This window comes from Patagioenas fasciata, chromosome 13 (genome assembly GCF_037038585.1).
Source record: "Patagioenas fasciata isolate bPatFas1 chromosome 13, bPatFas1.hap1, whole genome shotgun sequence".
NCBI classification, from domain to species: Eukaryota; Metazoa; Chordata; class Aves; order Columbiformes; family Columbidae; genus Patagioenas; species Patagioenas fasciata.
Genome location: NC_092532.1, coordinates 10,771,547 through 10,798,261, shown reverse-complemented (window position 1 = coordinate 10,798,261; position 26,715 = coordinate 10,771,547). Strand labels below are relative to the sequence as shown.

The 26,715-nt window shown below is 56.8% G+C and overlaps 2 protein-coding genes across 4 annotated transcripts in view; one reads left to right on the top strand and one right to left on the bottom strand.

Annotated features, from left to right (window-relative positions):
* Nucleotides 1-2,707: 2,707 nt before the first annotated feature.
* GINS2 (GINS complex subunit 2) lies at nt 2,708-8,504 on the top strand. The gene is made up of 5 exons (XM_065848013.2): nt 2,708-2,939; nt 3,792-3,906; nt 5,148-5,247; nt 6,303-6,429; nt 7,022-8,504. The coding sequence occupies exons 1-5, from the start codon at nt 2,850-2,852 to the stop codon at nt 7,145-7,147; spliced, it is 558 nt and encodes a 185-aa protein (XP_065704085.1). The 5' UTR covers nt 2,708-2,849; the 3' UTR covers nt 7,148-8,504.
* Nucleotides 8,505-9,307: 803 nt separating this feature from the next.
* The window catches only part of GSE1 (Gse1 coiled-coil protein), a 98,747-nt gene continuing 81,339 nt past the window's right edge, over nt 9,308-26,715 (bottom strand). For 2 of the 3 annotated variants that reach the window (XM_065848010.2, XM_071814171.1), the window contains 15 exons: nt 24,685-24,903; nt 20,258-20,457; nt 18,716-18,897; nt 18,369-18,569; nt 17,605-17,796; nt 17,198-17,511; nt 16,502-16,826; nt 14,418-14,998; nt 13,850-13,962; nt 13,137-13,407; nt 12,899-13,021; nt 11,987-12,358; nt 11,301-11,558; nt 10,880-10,983; nt 9,308-10,067 (listed from right to left, as the gene is read on the bottom strand). In XM_065848010.2, coding sequence (XP_065704082.1) covers nt 9,933-10,067; nt 10,880-10,983; nt 11,301-11,558; nt 11,987-12,358; nt 12,899-13,021; nt 13,137-13,407; nt 13,850-13,962; nt 14,418-14,998; nt 16,502-16,826; nt 17,198-17,511; nt 17,605-17,796; nt 18,369-18,569; nt 18,716-18,897; nt 20,258-20,457; nt 24,685-24,903 — 3,590 coding nt within the window. In that variant the 3' untranslated portion in view covers nt 9,308-9,932. The remainder of the gene's footprint in view (nt 10,068-10,879; nt 10,984-11,300; nt 11,559-11,986; nt 12,359-12,898; nt 13,022-13,136; nt 13,408-13,849; nt 13,963-14,417; nt 14,999-16,501; nt 16,827-17,197; nt 17,512-17,604; nt 17,797-18,368; nt 18,570-18,715; nt 18,898-20,257; nt 20,458-24,684; nt 24,904-26,715) is intronic. The other variant, XM_065848011.2, reaches the window with a different exon arrangement.

The window sequence follows — 26,715 nt, the reverse complement described above, 5'->3', positions numbered from 1 at the left end:
CTATAATGGACACAGCTTTAGATGCGTCACCTAAAAATGAACCTGTCCCCATGTGTCGCCTCCCCATATCAGGGATTTGAGGGTCCCACAGAACTCTCCCCAGCCCAACCCAGGGACATGTGGTGACCAAAGAGGTGAAACTGAGGCACCCAGGGAGTCCCTGGCCTGCCTTCCATCCTCCCCAAAGCCAGAGCAGAGCCCCAAAATATCCCCACCACCACTCCAGACCCCTCTGACGAGCTTTGAATCTGCAATATAATAAAAAGGGCTCCCTCCTTCCCCTTTATTCTGTCTCTCTTACATAAGGCAAAGCTTTATCCTTAATTAAAAAGAGATTAAAAATATCAGTGTCTGTCCCCTCTGGGCATTTTCCTGCTTGGGAAGAGCCGAAACCTCCCTGGCTGCTCTTGTCCCGATTAAAAAAGCAGATTAAAGAGATTTGCTCCCCACAGAGGGGGTGACTGTGGTTTCTGCCTCTATCAGACACCCCAAAATTTAAGGGGGGGGGTGAGGCTGCACCTGGTTACTGAGGTGGGGGAGGCTGGTCTGTGGGTTCTCTAGAGGCTCATAAGGGGTTGAGCTGGGCAGGGAGGGGGTTGATGCTGCACCCCCCACACCTGATTATGTTTTTGTGTCCCCCCATTTCCACAGGCTTAAAGACATGTGTGAGCAGCGGGAATGGCAGCGACAGGACCCCGGCGGCACCCGGTGACAAACACCTGCACGTCCCTTCCATCATTGTCACGCCACCCACACCCACGGGGACCGCGCTGGCCCGTGATGCCCGGCGAGGAGGGGACACACCATCCTGCAGCCAGTGCTGAGCGTGGGGACCCGGGGGGGACACGCCGGGATGTGAATTGGCTGGATCCTGAACCCTGGGGACACACAGGGTGGTTTGGACACTGGTGACTGTTTTTTCCCATTTCTTCCCAAAACCACCCCAACACTGACCGTGTGACAATGGGGGGACAAAAGCAGGGGGGCCATCCCACTGGCCCTCACCTCTCTTCTCGGATTGGAGAAGCAGGTTGAAAACAGCAGTGGAAAAATGAACTCAGAGTCACCCAAAACCCACCGGATCAGCCGCAGCCTGGAGCGGGGGGAACCGGGGGCGACGCTTCCCAGGAAGCGGCAGCACCGGGAGAGGCAGGGGTGTGAAAACAGATGGAAATTTAATTTTTTAACGACGGCAGCAGATGGCAAAAGACACGCGAGTGGAGTGGCAGTGTGGTGGGTGCCGGCGGCACCGGGGGGTGTGTGGCTGAAGATGGAGGGGGGTGGTGGGACCCCCTGGTGTGGGATGGACGTGGGTCCCTGGAGTTGGGTGTCCCCGGGGTGATGCTCACCTCAAGGGTTGGGGTGAGCCCGAAGGGGCTGGGGAGGGGGTTTGGGGGGAGCTGACATCATTTGGGGCTTCCTGTTTCCATGGTGACTTGCAAAACAGGGTGCAGCCCCCTGAATTGCCCAGGGGGCGGGTGCTGGTGTTTTTAGCTGCTCCACTGTGTTAAGGGGGTGGAGGGAGGGAGGGATGAGGAGACCTTCTGATCTCTGAACTGCCTGAAAGGAGCTTGGAGCCAGGGGGGCTTGGGCTCTGCTCCCCAGGAACAAGCACCAGGACCAAAGGAAATGGCTTCAAGTTGCGCCAGGGGAGGTTGAGGTTGGATCTTGGGAACAATTTCTTCCCCAGAGGGCTGTTGGGCATTGGAACAGGCTGCTCAGGGCAGTGGTGGAGTCACCATCCCTGGAGGGGTTGAACAGATGGAGATGAGGTTCTCAGGGACGTGGGTTATTGCCAGGGGTGGGTTATGGTTGGACTCGATAATCTTGAGGGTCTTTTCCAACCAAAATGATTGTGATTCTATGGATGGAGGGATGGATGATGTGGTACATGAACAGCCAGAGGAGGGCTGATCACTGCTCTGAGGCTTGGATGAGCGTGTAGAGGATGGATGGAGCCATGGATGGACAGGTCAGTAGATGGGTGGGTGGGTGGATGAAGGTGTGGATGAATGATGAAGGCACAGATGAATGGGTAGGTGGATAGATGTGTGGATGGAGGTGTGTGTGGATGGATAGGTGGATGGATGGACAGATGGATGGATGGATAGGCAGATGGATGTATGAATGGATGGACAGATGGACGGGCAAGACAATGAATGTCAGGAAGGAAGAGACAGGCAATGGAGGGTTCCTGAGTGTAGAAGGCTGCACAGGGACACCAGCACTGATAGACAGACAGGCAGAGGGCTGCCGCAGGTCCGTGTGCAGGAAGGAAGGTGCCCAGCTGGGGCTGGGGGGGCACGACCGGGCTGGGGTCCGCCCCGAGGACACGAACCCGCCGCCACAGGGTCCCCACGGGCGACCCCGCGGGGTGCTGCTGCCTCCCGGCCGCCAGGGGGCGGCAGCGTCGGGCGCCGCACACATGCGCAGAGGGTGAGGGCGGGGCCATCCAGGGTCCCGCGGCGCCGCGGAAGCTTGTTGAGCGCTGATTGGTAGAGCGCCGCCCGGGGAGCACCGGGATTGGTCCCTCTGAGACCGACATGGCTTCTGGCCGCGGGGCAGAGCCGGAGCGTGGCGCGAGTAAATCAGCCAATCAGAAAAGGATGCGCCCATGGTAACCAATGGCCGGCCAGCACCGCCTCTGGAAAACCAATCAGAGTGCTCCGAGCTGCGCCAGACCCCCCCCCCTCCACGCGGAGACCGCGAAAACGCGCCGGGCGGCGGGAAGCGGCGCACTGTGGGTGGGGTTTCATCGCCGCGCAGCCAATGGCGAGAGTGAGCCGGCTCGCGGTTCCGGTGGGTGCCGGATCGGTGCCGGCCCGTGGCCCCTCAGCGCCGCCGCCGTTATGGAGCCGGCAGAAGCGGAGTTCCTGGCCGAGAAGGAGCTGGTGACGATTGTGCCCAACTTCAGCCTCGACCGGATCCACCTCATCGGGGTTCGGCGGGGCTGGGCGGTGGGGAGAGGCTCGGGCGGGACGGGTCCTGAGGGGCTGTGGGTCAGGGGCGGAGTCTTTGGGGTGGGGTAGGGCCTGAGAGGGCTGGAGGGCAGGATTTGGGAGGCAGGAGCTGAGGGTTTGCGGGGTCAGAGTCTGGGCAGATTGAGGACGGGGCTGGGGGGTTTATGGAGAGGGTTTGGGTGGGGGGTGCAGAGGTGGGTGGGACTGGGATTGAGGGATAGGAGCTGGGGGGAATTGGGAAGCAGGTACTGAGAGACGGAGCTGGGGCGTTTGGGAAGAAGGACAGGGACTGGGGGGCAGGATTTGGGGGGCAGGGACCGGGGGTTTTGGGGAAGAGCCTGGGGAGCTTGAGGACAGGGGCTGGGGGGTTTATGGACACGGGTGGAGGGGCAGGAACTGGGGGGTTGGGGGACCGGGCTGAGGGGGATCTGGGATGGGCTGGGGTGTTTGGGAAGAGGAAGAGGGGCTAGGGGGCGGGGGAAAGGAGCTGGAGGGATTGGGGGGACTAAGGGATAGGGGGGTGGCCTGAGATGGAGAGAAGAGGGGCGAGCAGGTGGGGAGGGGGGCAGGACAGCATAGCCCCCCAGGAGGTTTGGGAGGGGACAATGCTGTCCCCAACCCCTCTGACAACTTCAGCCCTCACACCAAGCCAGGGTTGGGGGGTGACCTGGGTGCTGAGCCCTCAGCTCCAGCAGCAGGTGCCAGGATCCGCTGTGCTTTTCAAAGCCCCCTGGAAACTTGCTGAGATGGCTGAGGCCAAATTAGCAGCAGAATTCTGCCGTGTCTGAGCCCTCGCTCCTGCTTTATTCTCACCTTCAACTAATTTTGCAGGGGGATCTGGGTCCCTTTAATCCCGGGTTGCCAGTGGAAGTGCCTGTCTGGTTGGCCATTAACCTGAAGCAGAGGCAGAAGTGTCGGCTGATCCCTCCGGAATGGATGGATGTTGGTAAGAACAGCAGGTTCCTCTTGGACTTCAGTGGATGTAGCAGAAACATGTAAAAAAAAAAAAAAATCTGATTTCTACCAGTAGTCAGAAGCTTAATTCAAGCAAAGTAACTGAGAGAAGGATCTGATGTTCTTCCACTGGGATTCTTTATATTTACAGATGTAATCGTCCCAGTTAATTGGGTATTTAACTTCTATTCCTCTACTGAGGAGGAAGAAGAGTGAGATGGAATCCCCACTCCTGACATTCATATTCAGTGCTGATCTGTCTGAGCTGCACGTGCCTCTCAAGGCTTGTTCAGAAGGAGCTTTGGAGACCTTGGGTGACACTTGTGAGGAGGGAAACCTTGGAGAGGGTATTTGTGTGTTAAACACCAGTTTATTTGCTCCATGAAATCATTTTCCTCAAGACCATTGGAAGTGGGAGGTCATCTCGCTCTCTATGGGTGAGAGCTGTGGCACCTTCCCTTTCCTCATCTTAGGGGAAACTGAAAAAGAGCAGAAATAAACAGTAATGGAGCTGTGGGGAGGGGGAGACTCGCACCAGGCATTCCTGCTTGATTCAGCCAAGGGCACAGACACTAATTAGTGCAAGAGCTTTGTGAGTGAAGAGACCATCTAGATGAACAAGTGTGATGGGAGTGGCTGAGGGACCTGGGGAGTTCAGCTGGAGAACAGGAACTGAGGGGAGACCTTCTGATCTCTGAACTGCCTGAAAGGAGCTTGGAGCCGGGGGGGGAGTCAGGCTCTGCTCCCAAGGAACAAGCACCAGGATGAGAGGAAACGGCCTCAAGTTACGCTAGCAGAGGTTGAGGTTGGATCTGGGGAACAATTTCTTCCCCAAAGGGCTGTCAGGCATTGGAACAGGCTGCCCAGGGCAGTGCTGGAGTCACCATCCCTGGAGAGGTTGAACAGACGCGGAGATGAGGTTCTCAGGGACGTGGGGTAGTGCCAGGGGTGGGGTGACAGCTGGACTTGATCTTGAAGGTATCTTCCAAACAAAATGATTCTATGATCTCATTTGGGGGTCAAGCTGGTTCAGATCCAGCCTCCTGGCACAATGTGACCTCTGTCATCACCCTCATGTGCTGCGTTACCAAAACCTTTTTCTCTCCACACATTGATTCGTGCTCAGGCATAGAGTTGGTCCCACAGAACCAGCATGGGTTTTCCTGGGGGCTAAAAATGTGCCCGGAGCATTGAAGTTCTGGCAGTGCCTGAGCCTTCCTGGTTGTATTTTAGCAAAACTGGAGGAAATCCGTGAGCAGGAACGTAAAGAGGACACCTTCACCCCGATGCCCAGCCCCTATTACATGGAACTCACAAAGCTGCTGTTAAACTAGTAAGTAGGAAATGAATTGTCACACTTTCCGCCTGAGTACATGCTCGCGTAGACGATTTTTCAAGCTTTTGTTGGCAGCAGCCCCAGAGTGCAGCGGGGAAGGGAGAGTTAATGGAGGTTTATTTCACAGCGTGCCAAAAATCTCACTGCAGCGGTTTTCTCATGGTAACTTTGCATTTCAGTTAACTCGGGGATTGCTTGTTCTGCAGCCTGATAATTGGGGCTGTGCCGCTTTATTGAGCGGCTGCTGAGCATGGAGGCCTCGAGGATCAGCAGTGTGTTTCCTGGCTGCGATCTGTTTAGCCTAAACCCCCCCAGGCTTCTTCCTTGGCTCTCCTTCAGGAGGGAAGCTCTTCTTTCCTCGGCCAGAGAAGCAGGAGACGGGGGATATTCCATGTCTGAACTCCTGCCTGCTGAGGCATTTCACTTGTAAAATGTGCTGGCTGGTGTTTTTCTTTGCGCAGGCTGACTCAAAGCCCTTGGTCGGTCTTTTCAGTGCTGGCTCTTCCTCTGGAGGTGCCGCTCTTGGCGTGCGGCTCCTTCCCTTGCACTGCGATGACCCTGACAGCTCCATCCCTGTGAATTGATCTGATCCCTTGAGGTTCAGGCGGTGCTGAATCGCCGTAATGGGAGGATGTGGCACAGCTCGTACGGTCCTTTCAACTTATTTCTCTGTGAAAGAACTGTGAGAGTGCAGAGCCAGGGCTCTAGTTCCTTCCAGTTCCCTGCCCACCCAGGACTTTGGCCGGGTTATTGTTCCTCCGTGTCCCTCAGACCAGCTGGGCAATTAAAGAGCAGAAGGATTCGAGTGCGAACCAGCTGCTGCGTCAGAGCTGAGCATTCCTGGGTAAATAAACCACCCCAGAAATCCCAACAGTGCAAGCAGCAGCCTGGATTTCCATGTCAAATTGCATCTTATTTATTTTTTTTTCCTCTCTAGCAAACTGTTCTGCTTACGCCTCAGAGGGCTGAAGAGCTGCCAGCATCGCTTACGCTGCTGACACAACATACGCGTCCCCCACAGCCTGTTCTGATCCTCTTCTCTCCTCTCCCAGCGCCTCGGACAACATCCCCAAAGCCGACGAGATCCGGACGCTGGTGAAGGACACGTGGGACACGCGCGTTGCCAAACTGCGCCTCTCGGCCGACAGCTTCGTGCGGCAGCAGGAGGCTCACGCCAAGGTGCCGTGGGGAGGACTTTCCCAGACGTGTGGGCTGGGGGCTGATGGAAATGCTGGCTGGGGCTTGTTTGTTGTTTTTTTTTTTTTTCTTCTGTTGGGAACTAAAGCCAAATGCTGAAAAGTCATTTTATGGGCCGGTCGCAGCTCCCCGTGCCTGGTGGAAATAGCGTTGTCGTTCCTCGTGTGCATCTCCTGAGCAGGGTTGGCAGCTGGGCTGGTCCCTTGGGTGTCATCGAAGGAAACGCGTGGGCAGCCGAGCTGCTTTTGAGCTTCTTGTCCACGTCACCATCCTCATGTGCTGCGTTACCAAAACCTTTTTCTCTCCATGCACTGATTCAAGCTCAGATGTGAAGTTTGTCCCACAGAACCAGCACATTGGGCGTTTTTAGGGGGTAAAATGTGCTTGGAGCATTGAAGTTCTGGCAGTGTCTGACCCTTCCTGGTTGTATTTTAGCAAAACTGAAGGAAATCTGTGAGCAGGAATGTAGGGGACAACTTCACCCCGACATCCAGCCCATCACACAGAATTCACAAAGCTGCGCCAGGGCCATGTCCCCACATTCTCTTATTTTACCTTTTTTTAATTTTTTTAGCTGGATAACTTAACATTGATGGAGATCAACACAACCGGCACTTTCCTCACCCAAGCCTTAGATCACATGTACAAGCTCCGGACCAACCTCCAGCCTGGCGAAAGCTCCCACTCCCAGGATTTCTGAGGCAGAAACACCCCCGGACCTTCACGTCCCAGTATCTACCCCCCGCACGCGTCTCCTGAGGCCGCCCCGTGTTCCTCAGCTGTGCGTCACCCCTCCAGACAGCTCCTTTTCTGCAGAGGTGGGATTTTTCCTTGGCTCCAGGGATGTGTTTTTGGGACAGGGGGAAGTTTTCCAGCACTGGGCTGATGATCTCAGGCTGATCTCTCTGCCTGTACTTCACCAAGGGAACTTCTGAGGGCAGCACAGGCCGCACGCTGCCTCCAAAAGCCAGAAATTCTGAAGCGTTGCTGCTTTGCTGTGAATTTTTTTCTCGGAGCCTTGAAAAAAAGGAGGGAGAGGAAGATGTGGTGGTGATGGGAGATCGGATCCATCTGAGTTTTGCAGAAAGGACAAAAGAAAATGGGGTTTCCTCCGCAAAGCCAGGTTGGGTTGGCGTTATCTTCTATCTGCCTTTTAGGTTTTTTTAATCTGAAACTGTGCGTATAAAACATAATAAGAAAATATATAATTGCGGCTGAGTGAGCAGCATTAAACGAGCCCCTGTATTTTGTCACACACGTATGTGGGTTAAACGCTGCTTGGAAAAACCCACAGCAGCAGCGTCACCCCTGGAACAAGGTGACAATGTCCCCAGCCAGGCTGGGGGACGCTCAGAGCTGGAGCCGCTTCCCCATCACCCGGCGGGGAGAAAGAATCTTTTGCTGTCATTGTGGAAGAGTTTATTATTATTATTCTTATCCTTTTTTGTTGATGTTTTCAGAAATTACAGCAATATATTCATAAATAACTAATTACTACATTCAACAAATAATATATTACATTACAATTAATTCAACCAAGTACACTTAGAATATGTGTAGGGTTTGTTTGGTTTGATTTTTTAAATTTTTTTTCTCCTTTTATTTTTTTTTTTTATAAAGTTTGTTTTCCTTCACAGCACCACGGGCTCTGCTTTGCCTTTCCCCCCTCACAGCCCCCCTGGGCTCAACCGCAGCGATTCTGCACGGGGTACATACAGACACAACCCCCCCAGAATAATTCTGAGAAACTGGTCAAAAAAACCCTGATTATGGGGCTGGTGAGGGGGCAAAAATCTCAGCACAGGCTCAGGCGACATCCCAGCATCATCACAGCGAGGGATAAATTGTTAAAGTATCTGATTTTTCCACCCCTGGCTCCTTTTCCCCCACCCCAGCAGAGGGAAAGGAAAAAGCGACTCGAGCAGCGACCAAGGGTTTTATTTTTTTGCCGTGTTAAAATTCACGGCGAAGGCCGGAGTTGGCAGCGGTGAGGCCAGAGGCTGGCGCTGCAATCGGGGATTTAAAAAAAGATTAAACTAATTTCTGTCACAAGGGCATTTTGCTTTTTAATCTTGCTCAGCTTTTTTTTTTTAGGGGGGTGGAAGCCAATGGGAGATGGAAGGTGGGGCCTGGGGGGGGCGGGTTAATTCTTTCTTTGCAAGAGCAACAAGGGAATTTAAAGCAGAAAGCAGAGGTCACCTTTCCCCGTAGACATCAGCTTGTCTCGTGGCAAAATAAATTTATTATTTTTTTTTAAATTAGGAAGTGGCCAAAGATGCCCAGTCTGAACCTTTTCCCACGTATGGGCAGGGAGAGCTTGACCACCCCCAGCTTGTCCCTGTGGTGCCACCAACCCCGTGATTGTCTCATTATTTTGGGGGGCACAAGGACACCCCTGTGTCACCCATCCCTGAACCCACAACCCCTCTCAGAGCAATCGCTTTGTATTTTTTAGTATTTTTAATTTGGCGGATGGAATCAGCACAAGGTGCCCAGCCCCACAACACCCACAACTGCACCGCTGGGGCAGGAAAAGGTAAAAAAACAAACCCCAAAAGAAACTAAAAAACAGGAGAGAGGGTGGTGGGAAAGCAAGTGCCCCGCTGGAAAAGGGGATTTATTTTTTTCCTGGTTTTAAATTCTTTTAAAACACTTCAATATGTTTAAAACACTTCTCTGTCCTGACCAGCAGCAGTAGAAACACCAAGAGCAAGTTAATCCTTTTGCCAAAAAAATAAAAGGGGGGGGGGGGGGAAGGAAAAAAGAATAGTAATAAAAAAAGAAGAAAAAAAAAAGCAGAAACATATTAAAAAAAAGGGCAAACTTTTTATGACAATAATTAAAGTAATAAAAACATACAAAACTTTTTTTGTTGTTTAATATATATACACAGTACAAGGCTGAAGCACCTTTTGACTCTTGAATCGCAAAAACCCCCGTGAGCACCTCCAAGGGGGTGACACCCCCCCGCGTGTCTGTGCCCCGTCCCCCCCAAACAGGCACAAATAGGGACCTTCAACCAGTTTATTGACTTTATTGGTTTCCAGCGAAGTGCATTTCCAGTGGGAAACCCCAGTGGGGGGGACACGGGGGGGGCTCCTGGTGCTGTCCCAGCTCCCCCACCTTTAGTGTTGTCCGTGGAGTCTTTAATTGTAATTTAAAAAAAAGAAAGAACAAAAAAAAATGAGGCTATAAAGTGTGGGTGGGTGGCGGGGGGGGCACAGCGCCCTGTTCCCCGCCGGGGGCTGCTGGCCATGGGGTGGGCGCCCGGCTCCCCCCGCTTCTTTGCTTCATGCATGGCACATTCTCCATTTTATTTTCTTCCTTTTATTCTTTTTTTTCCTTTATTATTATTTTTTTCCTTTTTTTCTTTTTTTTTTTTTTTGTAGCTTCAAACCTTCCCGAGTGAAAAATATTAAATATTCAAGGTAATAAAATAGATTATTATTTCTAGACTATATGTTCGGCCTCAGCCCAAGGGGGCGTCACCTGGGGTACCCCTTGAAATAGCCCCTGGCCCATGGGGTGGGGGGCACCGCAAGGCACTTCCGCAGGTGCTCCAGCTCCGCCTGCAGCCGCTCACGCTCCGATGCCAAATGCTGCTTCTGGCTCCGCAGCTCCTGCCGTGGGGAGGGGGGAGAAAACAAAATAAACCAGGGGTTGGGATCCCTCGGGGGTACTGGGGTTTTAGGGGTACCCCATGTGGGGGGACTGCAGGGAGATGGGGCTCTGCAAGGGATGGGGTTTCGCAAGAGGATGAGGCACTGAAGGGAACAGGCACCATGAGGATGGGATTTTGCAGGGAAAGGGTTTAGCAGGGATCGGGTTTAGTAAGGATGGAGTTTAGGAGGGGATGGGTTTTTGCAGGGACAGGGTTTAGCTGGACATTGGTTTTAGCAGGGGGCAAGGTTTAGAAGGGACAAGGTTTAATGGGGATGGGGTTTAGAAGGGACAAGGTTTAGCAGGGACAGGGTTTAGCAGGGGATGGGGTTTAGTGGGGACAGGGTTTAAAGGGACAAGGCTTAAGTGAGGACAGGGTTTAGCAAGGATGGGGTTTTGCAGGGGACAGTGCTTAATAGGGACAGGGTTTTGCAGGCCTGGGGGTTTAACAGGGGACAGGGTATAGAAGGGACAAGGCTTAGAGGGGACAGGGTTTAGCAGGGGACGGAGCTTAGTGGGAGTGGCGTTTAGTGGGAATGAAGTATAGTTGGGGACAGAGTTTAACAGGGACTGAGTTTTGCAGGGACAGGTTTTTGCAGCGGGTGTGGTTTAGCAGTGACAGGGCTTAGCAAGGGATGTGGTTTAGTGGGGATGGGGTTTTGCAGGGACCGGGCTTAGCAGGGATGGAGTTTTGCAGGGACGGGTCCCTGGGGGTGTCGGGTGTGTTGGGTGCCCGGGGGTCAAGGAGCTGAGGGTCGGGGTCCCCGCTCACCGCCACGCTGTGCGACAGCTGCTCAGCCGTCAGGCTCAGGCTGTAGTGCTGGGCCTCCAGCCGCCGGCACTGGCTCTGCAGCACTTGCCGCTCCAGGTTTTGTTCTGCAAAGACCAAAGGACACGGGCTGAGCGCTGGCTCCCAGCACCGTGGCAACGCCAGCACCGCGCCGGCTCCAGCATCCCCAGGGAACCTCCCGCTGCTGCCGGGAATGCATGAATTTTTCACATATGCATTAATTTTTCACATATACATCAATTCATTTCCCCAGTGCCTGTTGCTTTTATGCCCTTGCTGCGGTGCTGGGGGAGCCACTGGTGCTTCCCCAGCTCATCCCTGATGCCTGGTCAAGGCACAGAGCAGTTTCACCCAGGGGAAACTGAGGCACAAAGCAGGGGATCACCCCCCCCCATCCCCTTACCTTCTATATGTTCCTGGTAAGCTTCAAAAATTGCCTCGATCCCTTGCCACTTGGGCCTGGGGTACTCCTCCTCCTCTTCCTCCTCCTCCTCCTCCTCTTCCTCAGAAGTCGAGTCGCAGGGCAGGGGGGGCAGCGTCCGGGGGGGCCCCTCGGCGGTTCCGTTGTGCGGGGGGGGGCCCAGGCGGCTGGACGCCTGCAGCTCAGGGATGTTGTAGTGGATGGAGGCATCGAGCTTGTGGTTCTGCTCCGCTGTCCCTGCTGTGGACACCAAGCATGAGCCCCCAGTCTCCTCCCTCTGTACCCCGCCCCACCCCTGAGGCTGCATCGGGAAAGATGCTCCCCTCAAAATATTAATTTCCATCCCACCCCAAGGCACTTTTGAGGGGCTGCAACATCTGTGGGTTTTCATCACCCTGCCCTGCAACTGGAGTAACTTAATTTTCCTCACTCATTGAAATAAATGAGTTGGGGGGGGGAATAGAGATGTATTTCCCAATGTATTTTCCTATGCATTTTCCCAACGCCTTAAGTTTTATCTTCATCCCTGAACTCCTGGGATGTTCTGGCAACAAGGCTGCTGGTGGATTTTGTCCCCTCAGTGGTGCCAAACCCCAGCAGGGAGACAAAGGGGTGTCCCACCCCCTCAGGGATGGTCCCCAGCGCCCTCCCCGCATCTCTGCCCTCACCTTTGTGCTTCTGCAATGCTTTCTGAGTGGATTGCAGCACTGACTCGTGGAACTGGTGGGCGAACTCCTCGGCGATGAAGGGCTCCCAGGGTTTGCTCTTGCCGTTCATGCTGTGGGAAAGCGGCACCGGGATGTCCTTGGCCAGGGGACCCCTGACGTAGCTGAGGATGCTCAGCGCCTTCTTCCCGGGGTGCCCGTCACTCAGCCGGGGTTTCTCCACCGGTGCAGCGGCCGATTCCTTGGCCCTTGGGAGCTCCGGGGGTCTCAGCTGGTCCAACCTGCTGGGATCTGCTGTTTTCTGTGCCTCCGGCACAGACATGGCGATGCCCACGGGTTTATCAGGATCCAGCAGCAGCGGCGGCACCGGTGGCTCTTTGGGCAGAGGAGAAGAGCTGGTTGCAAGTTGGGGCTCAGTGTTCCCCCCAAAGCAAAGCTGTGCCCCCCGTGTCCCCAAAAGGCAATGCTGTGTCCCCCATCCCACTGGGCAGGGGATGCTCCTGGCTGAGAGCTGGGGAATCATAAAATCAGAGAATCGCTGAACAGTTTGGGTTGAAGGGACCTTCCCAGCTCCCCCAGTGCCACCCCTGCCATGAGCAGGGACATCTTCACCAGCTCAGGTTGCTCAGAGCCCCATCCAGCCTGGCCTGGGATGTCTCCAGGGATGGCTCATCCACCACCTCCCTGGGAACCTGGGCCAGGCTCTCACCACCCACAGGGGCAACAATTTCTTCCTCATGTCCAGCCTGAATCTCCCTCCTCTAGTTTAAAACCATCACCCCGTGCCCTATCGCAATAGACCCTGCTAAAAAACTGTGTCTCCATCTTTCTTATCGACCACTTTTAAGCACTTGAAGGACCAGGGGGGTTATTTTAGGACCAGGGGGGATGTTTTAGGACTGGGGGAACATTTACCGGTGCCGGGCCCGCTGGGGCTGTCCCACAGAGAGCTCTTCACCACCACGGCAGCCGGTGTCGTCTTCTGCTTCATGGCCTGGAGCATCTCCACCAGCTTCTCCTTGTCTGCGGCATGGGAAGCTGAGCTTTAGTGTAGCCTCAGCTCAGCAGAGCAAGCTTACAGCCCCAGGTGGGACCCCGTCCACGACACCCCCAAACCACAAACCCCACACACACCACGGGGCATGGCTGTTACCTTTTCTCTTCTCAGCGCTGATGTGGGTGAGGTTGAAGATGGTGAGGAAGCGTTTCTTCTCCTCGAAGTTGGGGCTATTGTTCATCTCATCGGGGCTGTAGCGCGTGGAGAGCGGGAGGCGCGGGGAGGGCGTGCGGCGCTTGTTCTGCACGGTGGGTGGCGAGGGGCTCCTCTCCCGCAGCATCCGCCGGCGTTTGCGGCGTTTCTGGCTCAGCAGTTCTTCCTTTTGCTGCTGCGTGGTGAGGCCGAAGAGCTGCAGGAACTCCAGCTTCTGGGGCGCCGATGGGGAGAGCAGAGCAGGGTCACCCCCAGACCACTCCCCAACCCCACCCTCATGTCTATCTCCATTCCCCATCCTCATGTCCACCCTTATCCTGTCTCCATCCTCACCTCAATCCCCATCTTCATCTCCATCCTCCCATCATCTTCATCTCCAACCTCATCCTTGTCTCCCCATGCCCATCCTCATCCCCATCTTCATCTCCATCTCCACCTTCGTCCCCATCCCCACCTTCATCCCCATCCTTATCCTCATCTCCATCCTCACCCCCCATCCCGATCTTCATCTCCAACCTCCTCCTCCTCATCCCCATCTCCATTTCCATCCTTATCTCCATTTCCATTCCCATTGTGGCTGCCCCACCGTGCCAGGAGCAGGTGCCCGAGGCGGGGCTGCTCCCCAGGGGACAGGGGACACTGAGTTCCAGCTGTACCTCTGAGGACGTATCCAGCTTCAGCGGGGGCTGCTCAGCCACGCAGCGGAGATGTGCCCGCACCTCCTCCTCGTCGCTGTCGTCGCAGGAGTCGTCCAGGTCATAGTAGTAACCTGGGAAAGAGGAGAGACTGGTGTGAGACTGGGGGGACCCCTCTGGGACAAGGGGGCAGCAGGCTGTGGGTGCACTGGGGTGAGATGCCTCTGGGGAGCATCACCTGCCCTGTGTCCCCACACAGCATCACTTTGGGCCGGGTGACAGTGGCTCACAGTTGCAGCTGAACCCCCATCCCTGCTGGAGGAGGAACATTCACACCTGCCCCCCCGTGGTGCTCCGTCTCCTCCCCGACACTGTTCTTATCCCCACTCACGCAGCCCCATTAATATTTAAAAAACGCTTATTAGCCTCAGTTCATCATTTATTAATTGGCCACGTCTAGAGTGGAGGATTTACCGAGCCGCTTGGCTCTGCGGGCTGCTGGCATCCCCAGGGAGACCCCCTGGCCACCCCCAGCACCTCTAGGTACCGCTGGGGGTGTCCCCGTCGCGGTGCTCCCGCGGTGTCCCACCTTTCTCGCGCGCCTCGCGCCGCCGGCGCTCCTCCAGGTCCAGTTTGCTGATCAACCTGCGATGCTGCTGCACAAACTCGTCGTAGATGTACATGGGGTCCTGGGCACGGGGCTGGGGGGTGCGGTACGGCGAGCTGGGCTTGGTGGCCTCGCCGAATGGGGTGGCCGGGGGTCTCTGCTGGCTCAGGATGCTTTGCGTGGATTTCTCCAGCTCAGCGAGGAAGGGGGTGTGGGGGAAGCCCCCGTGCTCCGGGGCGCCGGGTTCCCGTCCTGGGGGGTATTTCTCCAGCGCATCCCTCTTCCTCGCCCCCTCCTCCAGCTTCTCAGGGCAGAAGCCCCTCTCCACCTTCACCAGCGGGATGCTCTGCCGGCCGGGCTCAAAGGGGGATGGGTGGCCGTGGAGGGTGTGGGGCTCTGGGAGGCGGCGAGGAGGCTCAGGGGGGCTTTCTATCAGCGAGATGGGGTTCCAGAGGGACGTGGTGACAGGGTGGTGCTGGGGTTTGGGGGAGATGAGGGGTGGGGGACCCCCGAAGTGCTGCCCTGGCTCCCGGCTGCTTGGCTCGTGGCGGCTCGATCCCGACCTGTGGGGAGAGAAGAGGGGTGGTGATGCCAGAGAGACATCCCACACCGGGCTGCTTTTGGGGGAAAAATGTACCAGTTTGGGTCACCTGGAGGGGTCTGTGCACGTGAGGCCGCCACACTCATACCCTCCTGTGTCACCACCCCAAGGGACGAGGGGGCAGAGTTACAGCTTGAGCAAGGACATGGCTGCATCCCTGGGCAGGGGACCCCAAGCTTGACACCCCCCAGCTGCCCACCATGGGGACAAAAGCCACAGCCCTGCTGTCCCCACCTTGGTGCCACCCTCCGGCAGCCGGGGACGGAGCCAGCCTGTTCACAAGATAAATATTTCATGTGCCCAAGCTGTGCGTTTAACGCTTTTCCGCTCCAGCGCCCCGGAGCTACGTTCACGGAGCAGCCAGTTCAGCTCAGCCACCGCCCCGATGTCACCAATGACGGGAAGTGTCACCTGCCCTGCTGGGGACTGGTCCTGGATGGATGAGGGCAGCCCCAAGATGAGGATGGGAATGGAGATGAGGATAAGGATGGGGGAGAGGATGAGGATGCTGATGGGGATGCAGTATCCCCCCACTGCAGGTGTTTTGGGGTGACCTTGCTCTCTCCTCTCTAGTTTGGCACAGAAGGAGCGGACAGGGAAGGGAGCCTGCGGCAGGGACTCGCCTTTGTGCCGCCAAGAGATCTGTTCCTTATTATCCTTGATGAGCCACGCTAATCCCCTGGATACCCAAAAATAACAAAGGGAGCTGGTGGCAGAGCTGGCTGGATGAGCCCATGCTGTTGCAGCACTCAGCAGCAAGCCTCTGTCAATCCGGGGTGCAGACATGCTCCTCTGCCCCCCCAAAACCGGGCATCCCACCGCCTGGCTCTGCCGCACGGCGGGGAGCTGCAATTAGCAGTGCCGGGTGCCTGGGCAGCCACCTGCCCGCTGGCCCTCGGCCACCTCCCGGGCTCGGCGCCTGCCGCCGCGCAGATGTCGGGCACCGGCAACACCCGGCGCTGCCAGCGCAGCCGGGGTTGGCACCGTGTGACAGGGACCTGCTGGCACCGGCTGCTGCACACGGGGATGTGCAGGGAGTGAGGGGCACGGATGTGGTTCTACAGTGACAAGCAACAGGATGAGAGGAAATGGCCTCAAGTTGTGCCAGAGGAGGTTTGGGTGGATTTGGGGGAGAATTTCTTCCTGGAAAGGGCTGTCGGGCATTGGAACAGGCTGCCCAGGGCAGTGGTGGAGTCACCATCCCTGGAGGGGTTGAACAGATACGGAGACGAGGTTCTCAGGGACACGGGGTAGTGCCAGGGATGGGTTAACAGTTGGACTCAATGATCTTGAGGGTCCATTCCAACCAAAGTCATTCTGCTTGAGATGCCGGCTCCCTAACATGGGTGCAAAGCTGCAGGGAAATGGGAAAATCCTATGGATATTGCAGCAGGGTTGGCTGTGACACAGGAAAATGTAATTAAGGTTTTAGGAGGATGCTCTGTGCCCAGATCAACATCCTTACCTGGGGTGCTCCGGCCGATGCTCTGGCTCGGGCTGGCTCGGGGTGCGCCCCATGTCCAGGTGCTGCTCCAGCACTTGCTGTCGGAATTCTGAGACTTGGGATTGTCGATCTTCCTTCTCCTGGCGCAGCCGGCGCTGCCGGGCCAGCCACTTCTCCTCCTCGTTGGTGCGGTGGATGAGTAGCGCCGTGGCCGCACTGCTCCCCGGCAGCGGGAACACGCTGTGGTTGGGGATCAGGCTGGGCACCGGGTGGTGGGCGCCGGGCGGCGGGTGCAGCGGGTGCTGGATGGGCTTCGGTGTCGGCAGCACCGAGTCCTTGAGTTTCTCTGGAGTAGAAAAGGGGGTGCCCGAGAGTCAGGGTGCGGAAAGTGGGGGCTACCCATGGTTATAATTATCAGGGCGCTTTGGGGTGCACATGGTCCCTCCGAGCATGCCTGCATTTGGGAGCCATGGGGCAGAGCCAGATCCCGGCCCCCCTGTCCCAGTGTGCTACGGCACTGGGCGCACTGCCACCACAGACGGAGTCAGATATCACTGTCACCACAGCATCTGGGTATCTAGCAGAACCCGGCTCCATCCTCATCCTGCTCCAATGGCCATCCACCCTTCTGCTTTGCCATCCCAAGTGGAAAGGGGATGGTGACAAGCTGCACCAAAGGCAGCAGCACCCCTGCAGTGTGACCCGTGGGGACATTACCTGGCCTGGCGGGTGGCAGCGGCTCGGCTGGTTTGCCCCGCTCCTCGGCCGCATGTCCCCGCAGCCCGTGCAGCTCAGCCACAGGGAGGAAGGGCCCCCCCTCCATGGCTTTCACCATGCTCAGTTCCTTCTCCCGGGCGCGTTCCCGCTGCCGCTCCAGCTCCCGTTCCAGCTCCTTCTCCCGCTCTCGCTCCAGCTCCTTCTCACGCTCCCGTTCCTTCTCCCGTTCCCGGTCAGCTTCTCGCTCCCGTTCCTTCTCCCGCTCCCGCTCACGCTCCCGCTCCCTCTGCCGCAGCTCCTCGTCCATTTGCAGCCTGCAAAGAGAAACCAAAAAGATTCCGAAATAACCCCAAAAATGTCTGTTAGCATCCCCTGTGTCCCCCCACCAAGCCGTCGTCCCCTCATACCTCTCGGCGGCGAGGCTGGAGATGCGCTCGGATTGCAGGGCGGAGAGGGAGGAGTGTGAGAGCTCGGGGGGGTACCGGACCCCCGAGAGGTGCAGGTGCATGGCCGAGGGGTGCAGGGGGGGCAGCGAGCCCGGCGCTGGCAGCGGGTAGAAGGGGGAACGCAGTGCTGACAGGCAGTACGACTCGTCCATCCTGGGGAGACAGGGACGCTCAGCGGGACGTGCAAAGAAAACTCCTAATTTCCTCCTCTGGGAGTGATCCCAGGCTGGATGGGGGCTGCTTTTCACATGGAGACCCCCCAAACTCCGCCAGTGCAACACAGACATCTTCACGGTATTGGAGTCCCACCTCCACAGCCCCCAAAGCTCACCCTCTAGCCACTGGCATCCCCCAGGGACCCCCCCAATTTTCCCCCAGGAGTGACCCCAGGCTGGATGGGGGCTGCCTTCTGCTAAGAGAGGGGGGGGTTTGGAAAGCCCCAAAATGCCCCAGTGTGGCTCAACCATCCTCCCCAGATCGGGGTCCCACCTCCCCAGCTCCGAAGACTCATCCTGCATGTGCTGGCATCCCCTGGGGACCCCATAACTCTCCCTGCAAAACGAGATCTCAGGCTGCATGGGGCCTGCTTTCCACTAGAAGAGGGGTTTGAAGAGCCCCAAAACGCCCCCAGTGCAGCTCAACCATCTACTCCAGACCCAGCTCCCACCTCCCCAGCCCCCAAAGCTGATCCCCCAGCCCCACAGACCCCCCCAGGTGATACCCACCTGAAGGCTGGGTGCGGGAAGGGGTGGTGGGTCAGGTAGCCAGGGTGGTAGTAGGCGGCGGCGGCGGTGGCGGGGTCAAGGCCGAGGGGGGGCAGCGAGGACATGCGGAGCTCCTCGGCGGTGTGGTAGGGACGGAAGCTGCGCAGGTAATCCTCGGTCACAGCGCTGGGAGGCACCACGTGGTGAACCGGCCGCTGCAGGCTTTTTGGGGAGGGGCAGAAACAAGGAGACGGTCACCATCCCACCCTGTCCCTATTGGGGAGGTGTCACCCACTGCCCCGGGATGCTCAGCGGGACCAGACTTTGCATCTTGTAACCCCCCCATCACCTATTGCCCCGGGACTCACTTGAGCGGAGGGAAGCGGGAGTCCTGGACCACGGAGCTGGGGGGCAGCCCGAAGGAATAGGGTGTTCCCAGGAGGTGGGAGGGAACGGCGGGGCCCCCTGCTTTCTCCTGGGCGAGGGGGGGCTCCGAGATGAGGCGCTCGCGGGCACCGCTGCTGCTGCTGCCTCGTGACCCTGCTTCTTGCTGCAAAGCAAAGAGGCAGAAACATTGAGCTGGACATTAGGGACCCTGCAAAGGACAAGGGGGGTCCCTGCTGGCACCCCACCCCAAGACCTTCAGGAGGTTCCCAGTGTCCCTGCAGGGTCCCCAGCTGGCACGCAGCACCCAGAGGATGCATCCACTGGAGCATCGACCTGAATCCAGGCTGTGGAAGGGAGGCTGGAGGGGTCTGAGGGCCCAGGTAGTAAAGCGGGTGCTGAAGCCAGACAGGTTACCTGCCTGAAGATTTACGGGCTGCTTTGTTCTCCAGAGCTATTAATCATGCGTGGAGGACACAGTCACAGCCAGGGAAACTCAACAGCCTTTGACAGTGGTCATAAACTGGGCATCAGCCCAGCATCCCCCCAAAAACAGCATCAGCACCCCCACCTCCTCGCAACACTCCAGTCAGCCCCAGGACGAAGGTCACTCCCTCCATGTCCCCACAGTGGCTGGGGACAGACGCCCGGGCAAGAGGGAACCCATTGGGGTGACAAGGGACTCTGCAGGGTCCAGCCGTGGTGCGAGTGACCCACAGTAAGACCCGGCTGGGTTTAAAAATCATGACTTTCACAGCACATTCTCCATTCAGCAGCTGGAGGAGAAGGATGGCAGCTGCCCCCAGTGTCTCCTCCCACCTAGTCCTGGGCAGCTCACAGGTCCCTGGCCTTTGGGGACGGTCCCAAGGTCACCGTTGTGGCACAAAGGGCGTCCCCCGCTCCTGCCGCCTGCATCAAGGCTCATTGTGCGGTGCCAGGCTCTGCTCTAATTACCTCCCGTCCCGCTGCGAGCGGCTCCGCCAGACAATAACCCACGCTCGGTTAATCCCACACCAGGGGGGAGGTGACATGGGGTGGGGGGCATGACACAGCACTGGGGAGCACCCGGACACCCCATGGACCCCTCCGAGCGCCTGGGGGATCGTAGTTCCATTTATTTATTTATTTATTATTTGTTTCCTCATCCCCTGCTCCTCCCCCACCCTCAAGGTTTCGCATCCCCTCCCATCGCCTCTCGGCTCTGTGGTTTAATTAGCCTTTCCAAGTGGCATAATCCCCAAGGGAATCTGCTCGTAGCATGCGGAGGAGAGGAGAACCATTAACGATGCTTCTTAATTAGCTACTCTACCTCCCCCCTCCCCACTTCTTCTTCTTTGCGCTCCCCTCTGGACAACAGCCTTGGGACGATGGCATCACGTCCCCAAGCCCCAGAGAGCAGAAGGGACAAAACAGGGAGCATCTCCTGGCGCCTTGGATCACAATCAGTGCTGTGCATGGCATCTCACGCTCTCCATTCTTTTTTTGGGGTGGACAGGGACATGGGCAGCCCCAAAATACAGCCGTACCTGTCTGCCCTCGCTCCTCCAGACCCCGTTGACTGTTTTGGTGGGGGCGATGGTGACGACAGGCGGTGTGCTGGGCACGCTGTGCCCTCCCGGCGGGACGATGATGGGACCCATGGGGCCTCGCTTGGGCGTGCTGGCGGGGGAGCTGTGGTTGGTGGCTGGCGAGGAGACTGGGGACGACTCACTGCTTATCGAGGACCCTGAAATTCAATTTGAAAATTGAAGTAAATGGGGGAAAAGGTGGATATTAACGAGCTAAAACCACGCTCTGAACAAGGTGAAGCCATCCTGGGGGGATGGTCCACTGCAGGAACCAGGGATGCAGGCAGGGCACTCGGCATCATTCCAGCCTCCACAGTGGACCCCAATCCTCCTATCCCATGGAGCTCCATCCCAAGGGAGGTTCCTTCTGGTGCTAAAAGGCTTTGCCCCATGGGACAGGCACTCGCTTGCTCCCATCTAACAGGGACTGAAACCCCATCCCAACCTCTCATAAAGCCCTTTCTGGGCTCATCACACCCTGCCTGTGCCCTGGCACAAGTGACACCAACAAGATGCCAACCCCAGGCAGCTGCATCTGCTCAAACCGAACTCGCAGAGTCCTTAATCTGGCTGTAAAAATCACAGCACATGAGCTGGGGCACTCAGAGATGTTGGGATGTAGGAGTCACTCCCTGTAACCCTTGGGCAAGGCTTTGGCTTTATTTGCATAATACGTCTGTATTTTAAATTCTACCCACCCCGGGGATGCTGGCGATATTGCAAGGGAAACATAAAAACGGAATTAAAGCAGAGAGTGAAAAGCAGTGCTGGGGCAGAAATACAAATTCTGCATTAACTGTGGCAGACGGTGCCTGGTGTCAGCTCCTCTGGTACATCACCCCCTCTCATAACCCACCCAGGCAGTGGGAGGGGTCCTGCCCCCCAAAACCCTGTTCCCACCAGCCCAGAGTCTCATTTCCCACATGCCAGCAGGGATGGGCTACTGGTCACCAAGGGGTGGCCCATGGCCACTGCAGGATGTCAGCCGAGAGGTGACAACGCCCCATGTCCTGAGACTGCGCCTGGCACCCAGGGGGACCTTGTCTACCCCAAGCGTGCAGCTCCCCTAAGCACGCACACCAACTCCTTGTCCTGCAAGTGTGTAATGTGGCTCTTCTGTGTGTGCAAGCTGGCTCCTCTAAGTGTGCAAATCAGTTCCTCACTCTACAAGCATGCAAGCTGGCTCCCCTGAGTGTGCAAGGGGTCTCCGTGCCCTCTGAGTGTGCAAACCAGCTCCCCTGAGCATTCAAGCTGGCTCCTTGCCAGGCAACTGTGGAATGTGGCTCTTCTGTGTGTGCAAGCCAGCTCCCCGTCCTGCAAGTGTGCAAAGCAGCTCCCCTGAGTGTGCAAGCTGGCTCCTTGCCCTGCAAAGGACACAAGTCAGCTCCCCTGAGCGTGCAAGCTGGCTCTTTGCTGTGCAGGCATGCAATTTGTCTCTTCCGTGTGTACAAGCCAGGCCTTGGCCTGCAGGTGTGCAAGCTGGCTCCCCTGAGTGTGCAAGTCAGTTCCTCACCCTGCAAACCTGCTATTTGGCTCCCCTGAGAAGGTAAGCCAGCTGAGCGTGCAAGGCAGCTCCCCTGAGTGTGCAAGCTGGCTCCTTGTTGCTCAAGAGTGCAATTTGGCTCTTCTGTGCGTGCAAATCAGCTCCTCTGAGTGTGCAAAGTGTCTCCTTGCCCTTCAAGTGTGCAAGTTGGCTTGCCAAGCGTGCAAGGTAGCTCCTCACCCTGCTAGCCTGCAACCCATCTCCAGCCCCTCTCCAAAAGCCCCACACACCCCTCACCACACTCCCAGCACCCTGGGTACCACGGGGAGGGAGCTGGGAATGCCAAAGGGAAGCAGGAGCATCCCCAGTGTGAAGGATGCTCGCTGGAGCAGAGAGGCCAAGCGGAACCCGCTGCTGGCCGCCCGGCTTTATTAATTATTCCCGAGTCGCTCCGAATCGCTTTCATTTCAAGACTCGGGAAAAAGAGAAAGGCTGGCCACCACAAAAGGAGGCCGCCGATACGGATTTGACACCCACTGAAGTCTATCTTGTCAGCGCAAGGCCAACAACAATTAGCAGCCTAATCCCCTCTGAGCTGGGAAGCCATTACTCACCACGCGATAGCGTTAACAATCAATACCATCACAATGAGCCCAGCAATTAATGAAGCTAAAGTCTTACTTCAGAACCTTAATTCTCGCTGTGTGGCTTTAAACGGGAGGGTTTGTGATCGTTATAATTAACTGGTGGTATTCAGCCAGGAGTTAGTCAATGAAACTAATCTGGATTGGAGATGACAAGAGGCACAGTGTGATGGTGTCACCTTTGTTTTCTGACCTCCCCGCTTTCTGCTCGGCGATAGCAGATTAGTAGCCCGGGCTGACAGGCAAATGTAATTAACAGCTGAGACCCTGAAGGAGGAGGGGGGAAAAAGAAAGGAAGAGCAAAGGGAGGAATAAAATCCACCCTGCAGACAGCCCAGGGTAGGACAGGAGGAGCCTCCAGCCAGGCAATGGCTTTGGTGGCTTTTTGGTGCTTTGCTGGGATGGAGTGGGTGAGGATGCGCCCCTGCAGCTGGGGATGCTGGGGGTGAGCAGGACATCCCACATCCCCACAGCTGCTGGTTCATAAAGCTGGTAAAAGAGCCAGAGATGCTGGGGGGACACACTGGGCATCAGCCCATCAGCTGCACCTGCTTCTCCCATCACAGGAAGGGATGCGGGGTGAGAATTTGGAGACAAAGCAATTCATCTCCCAAAGCTAAAAACCACGGCATGGAGAGAAACCCCCTTCCCGACACGCACCCAAACCCATGCCTATTAAAAACCTTCACAATGAGCCACTTTGAGCACCCAGATGGGCATGTGTTTTTGTTTTTTCTTTTTGCAAACGAACTCTACAGTTGCTAAGGGAAAATCCAAGAGTAACGTGGCTGCTTCTCTCCAGCACCATGAAACCCACGTCAAAACCCACTGATGTCCCCTTTGGGTGGGCTGAACAGCATGGTGGGGGCACAAGCCGTGGGGTACAGGGGAAAGAAAAGGCAAAATAATCGCCCAAACCCAACTGACCAGCCCGATGGAAGCAGATGGGCTCTGGAGGAGGCAGCCAGGGAGAACCAGGGGCTCCCAGTGAGGCTGAAGCATCACTCAGAGCTGGTCCCCTCCGTGTCATGGAGACCCGGCTTCCTGAGAAGCAGCTGATGCTGGAGACTGTGGGTCTCAGCTGGGACCAGGTATTTTGTGGCTGGTGGGGTCTTGCAGAAAAGGTCTTCCAAAAAGAGCCTTGCAAAAGCACCTTGTAGAAAGGGTCTTCTGAAAACAGCCTTCAAAAAGTGACCTTGCAAAAAAGTCTTCTAAAAAGGACCTTCAAAAAAAGCACCCTGCAAAAAACATCTGGCAAAAAGGGTCTTGTATCCTCCCCAGGGACCAAACTGCCTGTGCAGTGGGCAACAACCCAAGGGGGAGCACCCACCAGTGGAAATAGCAAGGATAAACGCTATTTTGGCGCAAATTGATGATGCCAAGTCTCCTGCTGAAATGCTTTGCAGCCTGGGGAGAGGCTGCCTCCCTGCACACGTAGGACAGCCACACATCCCGCAGGACACGCTCCCCGTGGCGGTGGGGACCTCAGGGTGACGAGGAATGGGGACATCTTGGGGGCACACAAATTTGCTATGTGGCCAAGCAATCTGGCTGGGGAAGGAACAGATTTGAGGAACCTCCGGAGGAAAAGCCTGGAGAACAGGAGGCTGAGGGGAGACCTTATCACTGTCTACAACTACCTGAACAGAGGTTGGAGCATGGAAGGTATTGGTCTCTTCTCCCAGGTAGCAAGTGACAGGACAAGAGGAAATGGCCTCAAGTTGTGCCAGGGGAGGTTTAGATTGGATACTAAGAAAAATTCTTCCTGGAAAGGGCTGTTGGGCATTGGAACAGGCTGCCCAGGGCAGTCGTGGAGTCACCATCACTGGAGGGCTTTAAAAGGTGTTTAGATGAGGTTCTTAGGGACATGGTTTAGTGCTAGAGTGAGGTTACAGTTGGACTCAATGATCCTGAGGGTCTCTTCCAACTGAAATGATTCTATGACAAAGAAAAACAAAAAAACTCCCAGTATTTTGGTGAAGTGTGGCAGGAACTGGGGGGGGCCAGGGAGGGACAGACCCAAACCCGCCTCCCCTCCCCCGTATCGCAGATTTTCTCCCAGGGTACAGCAAATGATACAACATTTGGATTACTCCAGCTGAATTGAATTCCTAAACTGCCCCCTCAAGCCACAACGCTGGGGAAAGACATTAACTAGGAAAACGGTGAGAAAATGCCGTCCACCGGCTCCGGGGTGGGCAAGGCACTGATGCTCAGCACCTCCCGGTCCCGGTCACTGTCCCCGTCACTGTCCCTACCTCTGGGCTCCTCGGCTTGCTTGGCGAGCTTGCGGAGAGCAGCGGCGAAGCTGGAGGAAGGTGCTGCCTGGACGGACAAAGTGCTGCTGGCGGCCGGGCTGCCATTGGGGACGATAGAGCCGTTGAGCGGGGAGGGGGTGAGGGGGCTGACGGTGGCGGTGGTGCGGGTGGCGGTGGACAGCATTCCTAGGGACGGCGACTTCGGCTCATGGCTCATGCCTGCCAAGGAGAGCAGCCCGCGTTAGATGGGGAGAGGGATCCCAAATCTACATTCCCCCCCTGCCTCCAGAGCAGGAACATCAGGACAAGCAAAACTCTGGTTCATCACCCTAAAATGCACCTCCAGTGCATGCAATTGGGGTGAAAGGGTGCTTTGGAGGGACTTCAGCATCCTGATGGAGGTGATGGGGAGGGGGGCCAGTCCCCTGACTCATGTGGTGCTGCCTAATTGCCACCAAATCCCCAAGATGGCATCTCTGTGTCACCAGCACTGCACCCCCAAATCCCCACCACTGCACCTTCAATCTGCACTGTGGAACCTTCAAACTGCCACCACTGCACCCTGAAATCCCCCACAGTGCACCCCCAGTGCCCCCCTTCATACCCAAGTCCCCACCATTGCACCTCCAAATCTGCATCATTGCACCCCAAATCCCCACCACAGCACCTCCAGCTCCTTATCATTGCACCCCCAAATTCCCACCACTGCATCCCCAAGTCCCCCCAATTTCAAACCCAAGTTGCCACCATTGCACTTTCAAATCTACACCATTGTAGCCCCATTGAACCCCCAAATCCTCATGACTGCACGCCCAAACCCACAGTATTGCACCTTCAAGCCTCCCACCACTGCACTCCCAAATGCCCCCACTTCATACCCAAGTCCCCACCATCACACCTTCAAATCCTCACCATTGCAGCCCCACTGCACCCCTAAATCCCCATCACTGCACCTTCAAACCCCCAGCATTGCACCCCCAAATCTGCACCATTGCAGCCCCACTGCACCCCCAAATCCCCACCACCCCCCCCCAGGTCCCCTCTCATTGCACCTTCCACCCCCCACCATTGCATTCCCAGTCCTTCCCACTTCACACTCAAACTCTCCCCATTACACCCCCAAATCTCCCACCACAGCACCTTCAAATCCTCAGCATGGCACCCCCAAGTCCCCATTGCTGCACCCCAAAGAAGAGATGCCACAAGGCATAGCAGCCCCTAAGGGTTCGGGTGCTGCTGGGCGGGAGGGTTCAGCTCACCCCATGCCCCCCCACAACCACTCCAGGGCTCTCCAGCTCCCAAAACAGCAACTGCTGATGTCAGGGCCCTTAAAATAGATTTCCAAACGAGCAGCTTCATTAACACCTGCCTAAAATTAGCCCCGCTCCCAGGTGGGGGGGGGGGCGGGGGGTGAGGGGCAGCCCCCCAGCTTGGCTGGAGATACTGGTGATACTGGAGGCTCCAGAGCCCCCCGCGGCCAAGGGCAGCCAGGCAGAGCAGTGGGGACGGGGGGGCCACCAGTGCCACTCAGCGTTGATTAATCTTTGCCCCCCCGGGCCCCAGGAGAGGCGGCAGGCGCTCCCCTCTGCCCTCATTATCCAGCGTTTATTAACTCCGGTGCTCTCAGCCATTGACTGCCGCCGTGTCGACACGCTCGCCTCATGTAAATTCATTACCAGAACAGCTGGGAAGCCAACGCACCGCATCGGCTGGGCCCCTGCACCCCCGGGCTCTGCACCGGAACCCAAAGGAGTGCCTGGGTGCACCCCCCCAGAGACGGGGACACCAGGATCTGCTTGAGGCACCAAGCACCGTTCCAGGGGCTGCTGCAGCCCGGGTACAGCCCTGTACCCCCAAACTCAGCCATGAACTCCCTGGGCACTGCCCCACATCCCCTGGGCACAGCTCTGCATCTCCAAACGCAGCCCTCCACTGCCAAACACAGCCATGAACCCCCTGAGCCCAGCCCCACATCCTCCAGGCACAGCTCCACATCCCCCAGGCACTGCCCCATATCTCCTGGGCACAAAC